The sequence below is a fragment of the Octodon degus genome, unplaced genomic scaffold (genome assembly GCF_000260255.1).
Source record: "Octodon degus isolate 3935 unplaced genomic scaffold, OctDeg1.0 scaffold00001, whole genome shotgun sequence".
NCBI classification, from domain to species: domain Eukaryota; kingdom Metazoa; phylum Chordata; class Mammalia; order Rodentia; family Octodontidae; genus Octodon; species Octodon degus.
This window is the reverse complement of record NW_004524577.1, coordinates 9,819,794-9,829,858: the sequence shown is the minus strand read 5'-3', so window position 1 is coordinate 9,829,858 and position 10,065 is coordinate 9,819,794. Positions and strand designations below refer to the sequence as shown.

At 45.0% G+C, this 10,065-nt stretch overlaps 1 protein-coding gene across 1 annotated transcript in view; it reads right to left on the bottom strand.

Annotated features, from left to right (window-relative positions):
* Positions 1 to 10,065, bottom strand: part of Cd109 (CD109 molecule) — a 183,234-nt gene that overhangs the window by 84,890 nt on the left and 88,279 nt on the right. Inside the window, exon 8 of the mRNA XM_023710578.1 lies at positions 238 to 277. Within this exon, the coding sequence (XP_023566346.1) occupies positions 238 to 277 (40 nt within the window). The remainder of the gene's footprint in view (positions 1 to 237; positions 278 to 10,065) is intronic.

Sequence of the window (10,065 nt, the reverse complement as noted above, 5' to 3'; positions counted from 1 at the left end):
AAAGAAAGAAAGAAAAGAAAAGAAAAACTAGCAAAATGAGACTTCAAGTAGCATTTTTTCCTATAGTTTTCTTTATAAGATTTTACAACACAAGGAAAATGTATGTTTAAACCTATATGAAACCCCAAAATGTTACCTCCACTGGGATTTTTACTTTTAACACGTATCTTCATAATTTATCTTATCTCAGTAAAAAGCCAAATATTTTTATTTCAAAATAAATTGAAGAATTCTTACCATATTCTGAGACCTGAAATATTTGATAATATGCCTGGCCCTATTAGGAGAAAGAAGAAAAAACAAGAAAGCGTGTGAGTTATTTGATTATTTGGCATGCTTATTTATCTTCATTTACAAGGTTTATAAAATTGATTAAGTTATATTTATAATGATTTAATGAACAAAGTTTATGTTACTTGAGGAAATTTTTTTTTATTCAACTGCAACATTACACTTACGAGATTTCAGAGGTTTTCTTCCCAACCTGCTTACATAAAAAAGTAACCTGTCATTTCAGCAGCGTATTTGGCTTCTATTAGTTGCAAAACAAGAATTAAGTTAAATAATTCACAAATTTATGAATCAAAGATAACATATACCAAAACTCAAAGAAAATTACTTCAAGTTTGTTTTGGTTGTCACTATCGAAAATGCAAGGGATAAAATGAAGTTACAGATAATTCAAATTCTTATAAATATCAAGCATATAAAGTGGTCATTGACCAGGGGCCGACAAGATAGCTCAGCAGACTGAGCGCCTGTTCTGGCAAGAGCAGGGACCAGGGTTTCATCCCCAGTCCCACAAGACGCGCCGGCCCCACTCCCAGGGCGCACTGAGCTGGTGACCGATGCCCGACCTGGTGTCGCATGCCTGTAATCCCAGCACTGGGGAGGCTGAAAACAGGAGGATCGCTACAAGTTGAAGCTGCATAGTGAGCCCCTGTACCAAACACATTTTTTTAAAAATGGTCACTGACCACTGATGTCCATCTTTCTAGCTCCTTCAACTATTTTTCTGGTGTGACTCTTCAATTAATAAATCCTACCCTATTTTAACACATACAGTTATCTCATTTTCCAAGATCAAAAAGAAAATATGACCTATTTTACACCACTTTTATAACTCATGCTTATAACTGTCCATTTTGTAAGTAACACAAACAAAACCTTTTCAAAATACTACACAATTTAACTAATGAAATTTGTATTTTTATTCTCTAAATTTATCAAAGCAAACACACAGATGTAACTAGAAAGTATTAGCTCTTCTTTTAAAAATTACTCTTAATCTAAAGCATCCAGACACTAGTAAGTTTTTTTCTTAATGGAAGAATATAGTGCACTTTAAAATATAAAACATTTTTGAGGCTGGTGAGATGGCTCAGTGGTCTAAAGCACCTACTTAGAACAAGCTTAGCAAAGCACAGGAACTGCAGTTCAATCCCCCAGCACCACATGCCAGCCAGCCGCGCCCCCCTGGTGGGCTGAGCTGGCCACACACACACACACACACACACACACACACAAAATAAATTAATTTTTTTAAAAAAGAATTAGGAACTCAATTTAAAAAAAAATAAAATAAAATTTAAAAAAATAAAATAAAACATAAAACAAATTTAACTACTTATGTGATAACAAAATAAGTTATCTAAAATGTAGTTTCAGCCAGGCATGGTGGCACATGCCCATAATCCCAGCACTTAGAGGATTGTTGCAAAATCGAGACCAGTCTAGGCTACAAAGCAAGCTCAAGGCCTGCCTGAACTGCATAGCAAGACCCTGTCTCAAAAAGACAAAAAATAATCACATGGTACACTGAGCGGGCCACCAAGAGTGGGCGTGGTGGTGTATGCTTGTAATCCCAGCAGTGGGGAGGACGAAAAAGTTGGATCACTACAGTCCGAGCTGCATAGTGAGACCCTGAACCAAATACATTTTAAAAAGAGTGGGGAGGGGACCAGGAGATGGATGAGAAGGGAAGGCAGTGAAAGGGGTCAGAGAAAGGAACGAAGATGGGCTGTGCGCATGCACCGGCCCCTGCACGCGATGGAAACAGCATGGCCCACGATCGCACGCTAACAAAAAAAAATTTTAAATAAAAAAACAGGAGTCAAGTTAGATTTGGTCTTCAGACCTGAGTTTATTGACTCATGGTCTAAAATAAAAAAATTTATTTCCAAAATATTCTATTAGTTGTAGCTGAACTAAACTAAATCTAAATTCAACTAAAACCATGAAGCAAAAAATACCAAAAAAAAAAAAAAAAAAGCAAACAAAAAATATGTGGTCTTTTGTGGGAAGAACAAGTCTCTTTTACTACATAATTTTCCTTTAATTTCACAGAAATTTAATCTGCTTCAAAATGAGTTTTATGTTAATTGTACTTCATGAAAATGGCTATGTCACTCTCTGCCAACAACCTGAAGGCTTCAATTCTTGGGCAGCATGTCTTCCGGGCAAGCTCCTTTCCAACTAAGAGAAAACAGAACTCAGCAACACCTCAGTGCCTTTCTCCACTGTGGTCGTTATTTATGGGGAAAGCTGGCCTGAGGGAAGCACACTCCCTCCCTCCCTGTTTATATTACATGAAGGTCTGCTTTGATTAGATTTTCTAAACAACTTCTAAGGCAAATATGAAAAGAAGAGCCAGTAGGTATTCTCAGCAACCTCAGTAATTTATCTGACCCATTCCCTGAAAAGGTAATTCACTGTGAGGGTGTATGTTATGGAGGCCAGTCAAATGAAGGGAAAAGAGAGAAAACATTATTTTACTGCTCTTCTAAGAAGCATGAAATGCAAGGACCAGGGTTCAATCCTTGGTACTGGATGCCAGGCCAGTCCTGCACCATGCTGGCCACTGAGACCGGGCGTGGTGGCACACACCTGCAATCCCAGCACTGGGGAGGCTGAGATAGAAGGATCACTACAAGTCCAAGCTGTGTAGCAAGACCCTGTGCCAAATAAATAAATAAATCTTTAAAAAAAAAAAGATAAAGATAAAGAAGAACGCTATGACTCGAGTACAAATTGGGGACACATGAACTCCCAAAACTAGTCGGTCTAACTGTAGTTCCCCTCTAACTACAAAGCATTCAATTCCTAGGAGCATTTTTCTTTTTAACCAATTTGATCATTTAAAAATACACTTAACCTGTAGGTCAATTTCTTTACACGCTTGCTCGTGGAGTAAAAAGACATGCTTAGAAACAGAACTAGGCATCTGGACAAGTTATTACACTTATGTATGATGGTTTCCATTTCCTTAGTGTCTTGCCACTGCTCCCCAGCGTCTGGAGTTACTCTGTCCTTAAAGACCAAGAAAGGCACTGAGTCATTAAAATCTGCACCTAACAGGATATTGAAATGAAGCTGTCAGATCCAGTTTGGGCTCTGCCCTGAGCACAAATGGCATCCACACTCCAAAGCCAAGTGCAAGACTGCCACACGAGACAGGTGAAGCAAGCTTCCGAACACGGCTTGTGAAAGGCTCAAGGGAGAACTAAACTAGAAGGGAATGCAGGAGCGTTCCCACAATCTGGGTGAGGAGCTCACCCCGCCTCCCCAGTAGGTAGGAACTGCTCCTCACTTTAACAAGACAACTGCAGTGGGACAGCCCAGACAGCGGGCGCTGGGAACATCCTCAAGCTGTCAGCAGCCAGGCTCTTCAGACAACTGCCAGGTCTAAGGAGATCGCTGGCCCTGAGCTACACAGCGACCGTAGGGCTAGGAGCGCGCTCTGCTGGGTGCTCTGCACCTTCTGAAAGTCAAAGCTGAGAGTGTCACAATGTTCTCCCAGCTGGACTGCAGAAAAGAATGACGCACCGTGCACCTGTTTTCTATTCTGATCAAACCAGCCTGGGGAGGGCCAGGGTGGTGCAGACTCCAGAGGCCCAGGAGCTGACGCAGAGCTAGCAGCTGCCAGTCAGACAGGGCAGCTCAAGAGCAGCCAAGCCTCTGGGATAAAGACCTCCAAGGACAGGAGGAGTGTGCCGGCGTCCACCAAGGAATCTATCTAACAAAGAAAGGGTGTTGGTTCTAAATAAATCCCTGCTAATCCCAGAGCATTTCACCCAAGTCACAATAGCACTGAAGTGAACCAGATGAAGTTGCTATTTTTGTACAACAAACATTGGGAAGGTTGTTTTGGTTGGGGGGGGTTGGTAGTGTTTTGGGAGATTTTGTTTTTGTTTAGTTTTTGAGACAGTGTCCCACCATGTAGTTCAGGCTAGCCTTGAATGCACTGGGCAGCCCAGCCTGGCCTCACACTTGCGACGAGCTTCTTGCCTCGGCCTCCCAACCCCTGGAGACTGCAGGCGTGTGCCACCACACCTGGCTCAAATACTGGGAAAGTCCAAGCTCCAGACTGGTTCACAAGGTTCACTTAGCGCAAGTGCATCAGACCAGAATCCGAATATCATACCAAACGAAACACATGGTATTCTGCTGCTCTCCCAACCAGAGGCAGCAAGATGCTCTGATAGGAGCAAGTTCAAAACAACAATCTTGACTTCTTTTTTCTTTTTTTTAACAGAATATATTTATTGAGGGAAAGAAAGCTCCTGTCCGAGAGGGACAGAAGGGGGGGCCTGAGCAGGTTGTCCCCAATCTTGACTTCTTACTCCGGCAACCTGGCCCCCGCATGTGCCTTTCCACGGCACCCAAGGGTCTGACGAAAGGCTCCGCTCCGGCTGCCCACTGTGCCCGGCCTGGCTCTCCGTGGGCTCCGCAGCCCCTTCCCCGCCATTCTGTGCGCCCGCACTCTTGCTCTTCCCAAGCCCTGCCATTCCTCTCCGGTTTTGGGTAGCTCTGCTTCTTAGCTCCTGAATGTGGTGATTCCTGATCAGCTATCTCTCCTCATGGCTATAACATGACTCTGCCAAATGCCACTACCTGAAATCCCAAATTCAACCGGTCACTAGCCCTGATCATTCTTCCTTGAGGCATCCCTTGAATTCTTCCACTCCTCTTTTTGCTGTACCAGGAATGGAGCGCAGACCTCGCACTAGCCAGGCAGGCACCGGCCGCTGAGCTGCACCCCAGCCCTCAGTGATGCTGACGTCAAGCCTTCAGCTTCCCTGTCATCTGCCACCAAACAACTTCATCATCTCATACTGTTGCCTACAAATGCCTTACAAAAATCAACAAGGCAACAAATAATTTTTTGGAAGGGGGAGAAGTTGGTCATAAAAGTGTCCTCTCTAGTATATAATGTTTGAATGCCTTTGCCTTAATCATGGATTACTTGTTTTGGTCGCTATGTAGTTCAGATTAGCCTTGAGCCCACTTTGTTTTTTGTTTTGATTTGGTTTTTGGGGGGTTTTTTGGGCAGTACCAGGGATTGAACACGGGACCTTGTGCTTGGCAGGCAGGCACTTACGCCGCTGAGCTATCTTCCCAGGCCAGTGAGCTCACCCTGTCACCCAAGCTCGTCTTTAACTCAAGCATCCTCCTGCCTCAGCCTCCCAAGTCCTGGGATTACATGCGCCACCACTCCCGGCCCATGGTTACTTTTATAATCAGAATAAAATTTAAAAGATATAATTTCATAACTTTAGAACTCGGGAGACTAAGTCATACATTTTGCCTTCTTTGTCCTCAGAAGCCTAATATGAAATCTGCAGCACCAACTGGCTTTAAAAGTAAAAGAAATAAAAGTTTCTTAACTCACCGTCTGTCTACAAAATGAAATACAGAAATGTATTTTGATGCCCAGCCTCCTCCGTGATTCAGCCCCAAACTCTCACTGTTTTTCGAGGACGCTGATACCAGCCCTGAATTCCACAGGGCCAGCTCTGTCCCCAGCTCAGCCTCACCATCCTGCCCCACAGGGCTGCCGCAACCCTGTCTAGTCCTGGATGTGCCCTAAGAAACTTTAGACATCTTCTCATCCCGGAGCTTCTTTTACAGCTGAGGAAAGAGCCCAGCTGAAAGGCCTGCGCCCCCTTGACTGGGGCACCAGGACCAAGTCTTGTGACTCCGATCCAAGCTCGGCACTGATGCCGCGAAACCATTCTGAGAGTAAGTGCCTACGAGGCAGGTCTGTGTCTGTCTTATTACACCAGATGTTTCCTGGCTGGGGTCTCTCCTGCCCTAGCCCTCTTAGAAGAGAAACTTTCCATGCCTTTACCTTTATTCATATCCTTATTAATTCCAACCTACTCACTACAGAACAGTAATCATGTAGTATCCCAACTTCCTCCCTCTGCTTTTACCATTACACTGACAAATACCTCAAAAGTAAGAACTCACAGTGGAAACATCATCCTGTAAAAGTAGATGTACATCAACCTACTTAGAAAAATGAGTCAAAAGGAATTTGAAAAGGACTGAAATGTTTATTAACATTTATACTATCATTTCCTTTCCTGTTTAGAGCCCAAACATTCGTGGTCCAAACTGTAGTTGCGATGTCCTTCTCTAAGCATTTCAACCCGAACTGAGCGGCAGAATAACTGGTGGGGGACTCAACAAAAGGTCCACAGAGATGGGCAGCTGTCTGAGTGCCTCCTGGCGAGCACGAGGACCCGGGCTTGAACCCCGCTACCGCCTGCCACCCTAGCCCTATGCTGGCTATGCATGGTGGCGCACGGCTGTAATCCCAGCACCACTGGGGAGGCTGAGACAGGAGGGTCACTATGAATCTGAGCTGCATAGTGAGACCTGGTACCAAACAAATAAAAACAAATATTTTTTTAAGTGGATCTGAAATATATGTAAGAGTAACGATATGGGTGGTGAAAGAGTGTAAGATGTCAAGGAGAATGTCTCACTTACTTTCTGTCATTGCTTGGACAAAATACCTGACACCCAAAATTAAGAAAGGAAAGGTTTATAAGCTCACAGTTAGTGGAGATTTTGGTCCATACTCAGCTGGCTCCAAGGCAAGGTGGCAGGCACATGGCACAGGGCAGCCATTCATGGGGGCCGAAACAGCAAAGAGCAAAAAGGGGAGGAGTAGCGGCTGCAACAGCTGCCCAGTAGCTGGCACGCCTCTCTCCCTTCCCCACACTGCACTGAGGCTATCCTCGTCAGGGTAGGTACAACACTCGCACCCGTGATCCCAGCACGGGACCATGAATTAGTCACAAACTCTAGAATCCTGCCCCAAGGACTGTAGGAGGCTTTGTGGCACAGCTAGACACAAACTGTAGCAGAGAACTCCAAGGTTACCAGCTTGCCCCGTGGCCTGGAGGGGAAGCCATCCAGCTGGATGGGTAGGAGCCAAGGTGTGATGGAAGAAAATCACAGGTATGACTGGTCACGGGGACATCGTGTGCTGAGATGTTAACCGATGGTCATACAGTATGCCGCTAAACACTGAGGCCTGGGATCTCCCAGAAAGACAAATGGAAATTGAGACTACATCTATGGATTAATGCCTAGAATGAAAACTTTTTCTTTCTTTCTTTCTTTTTTTTTGCAGAACCAGGGATTGAACTCAGGCCCTTGCACTTGCTAGGCAAGCGCTTATTCTATTGAGCCATCTCCCCAGCCCAAATTTATGTTTTTTTGTTTTTTGGGGGGTTTTTGGCGGAACCAGGGATTAAACTCAGGCCCTTGTGCTTGCCAGGGAAGCACTTATTCCACTGAGCCATCTCCCTGGCCCCTAGAATAAAAACTGAAAGAAACTTATAACCAAACTTTGCAATGTGTCAACAAAAGAGAACAAAGGACAAAAGTTGCCAAAAAGAAAACTCCAGACAAGAACAAGAGAAATTTAGGAAGCAAAACTGGAATGAGCTGGCAAGTGGAGACAGATCACACAACTTTTTCTTTGGCAAAGACTGGCTCGAAAGGGAATGTGACGTCACTATCAGAGAAAGCTGGGTCACAGTGCTACTATCCTTTGATAAAGAGAGAGGCTCTTTAATGAAAGACTTAACCACGTTAGAATTTGTGGAACGATGTAGGATCCAGGCTGAAGATGTATGAGAAGTTATCAAAACTGTAATTTTGTGAGAGAGCAGGAGACAGGTGCACACAGCAGAGGTACAAGTGTTGGCCTTGGCATAAACAGACGAGCGCCTTGGATGGGTCACACTGTCCTCTTCTCGGCGTACCGCCTTGTCCCTGCGCCCTCCCTGGCAGGCTAGCGCCTCACTCACCCGGTCACGGTGGGAGTTCTGGATCCATGCATGTCCCCAACACAACAAGGTCTCACCTTGTGGTCCCGGCTCTCCTTGACCTCACTGTGTACCACAGGCTGGCCTCACACTCACAGCAGCCTGCCTCACGCCTCCAGGCATTCATGTCCATGCCCAGCACCACAAAAAAGATAAAAGGAGCCCTGATCAGTGTGTGTTGCCACTGAGCCGTCCGTCGGGCCCGGGAGGGTGGAGAACGCAGCTCCGTGCTCTGCGGGGTGGTGCTCAGGACACCAGCACCCGAAAGCCGGCCCCTTCTCTCTCCATGCACAGAACTTGAGATCTTTACCCCAAAAGAAAGCATCTGTACTGTAAGCAAGACCATCAGAAGTGCTGTGATCGCCACACACACACTCCCGAGAAGACAGCTTTGCTTGCCGACGTGTCACAGTTCACTGCATGCTCGCTGGGGAGCTACGACCACAAGGCAGGAGTTCCCGGGCACTACCCGTAGAACGTGCTTGGAGACAAGACCTGCCCAGACAAGACACGTCCATGTGCAGTGCAGAAATGGCTCTGGGGACGCCTGAGAGCAGAAGCAAGCTGACCTGTGCCACCCGGGAACAGAGACAGCGACCATTCTGAGAAGCTGTGAGAAGCAGTGAGTGGGCACCCCTCACAATCAACTGAAACGAAAACAAACAGCTGTTAAAAACCATGAGTGAAGCTCGGTAACGACAGCTTCCTGGAGGAACATGGGCATTGTGTACTACAGAACTGTACTAATAAAAGCTAAATAAATGAGAATAAATCAGTAATGCAAGCAAGTCACTTCCCAAGGAAGCTGTGCAGGTGGGTTCTCAAGGCAAAACCTACTTCCCCCCGAGCCTGCAATGCCCCTGAAGTGCGCTGCTGCAGCTTCCGTGGAGACTGGAGAGGTCAGTGCTAAAACAAGGGGAGGGAAGAAGCCCCAGTGGAGGCGAGGCGGGCCAGCCGCCGCCCTGGGGCAAGAGAGAGGCCGAGGGAGCCGCCTCAGGGATGCCAGTCCCCAGCCAGCAGTGCCCGGCGAGAGCAGACCGAGCGCATAAGCACCCCAAAAGGCCCAGGTGTTCTTACTAAGCTTTACTCATTTTAAAGAGGGCTTAAATGTCTCTCCATCTTACTGTATCTATTACACCTTTTAGGTTTTATTCTTTCAGGTTCTTACTCTACAGAGACAATACGATATTTACATGTGTGGGTCTGATTTCTTTCACTGAGGAGGATGGCCTCTAGTTGCATCCACTTACTATGAAGGCTTCTAGTTGGGCTTTCTTTATAGCTGACTAGTATACATAATAAAACAGAAAGAAACAACAAGGATTAAACAACAAAGGTGAGAGAAAGGAGAAAAGACAAGAAGCAAGTGGGGAAAACAGGAGAATATAGTGCAGGATGGCTGAGATGATTCTACTAATAAATTGCACAAGTTTTTTGAAAGTAGCAGTTAGTGTTTAGAATTTTCACCTTGACTCTGCTGCTATCTGCGACCTGAGCAACTACATGGAGGACAGCAGTGTGTGATATAAAACCCATAGTTGATGCCTCTCACGCAGGCCGAAATGTGTACCATTTCTGATGTCTTAGCAATTATTATACTCTTCAAAAATAATTTTTAAAAAGACAGAAAAAAAAGTAAGACTTCTTGAAAGCAAGTGTTAATACTCAATTTGTACAATCTTGCATAACTATATCTGTTAATCTGAGCAATAAATTTGATGATAAAAATAGATAATATAATGGTTGTTAATTAGCTATTCCTGGTTCGAAAATCTGTAACATCTGTATTGTTGTATGTTACCCTGTTTCTTTTCTTGTTGTTTTTTGGGGTTTTTTTTTTTTTGGTTTTTTTGGCAGAACTGGGGATCAAACTCAGGCCCTTGCACTTGCCAGGCAAGCACTTATTCTACTGAGCCATCTCCCCGGCCCTCAGTCTTTT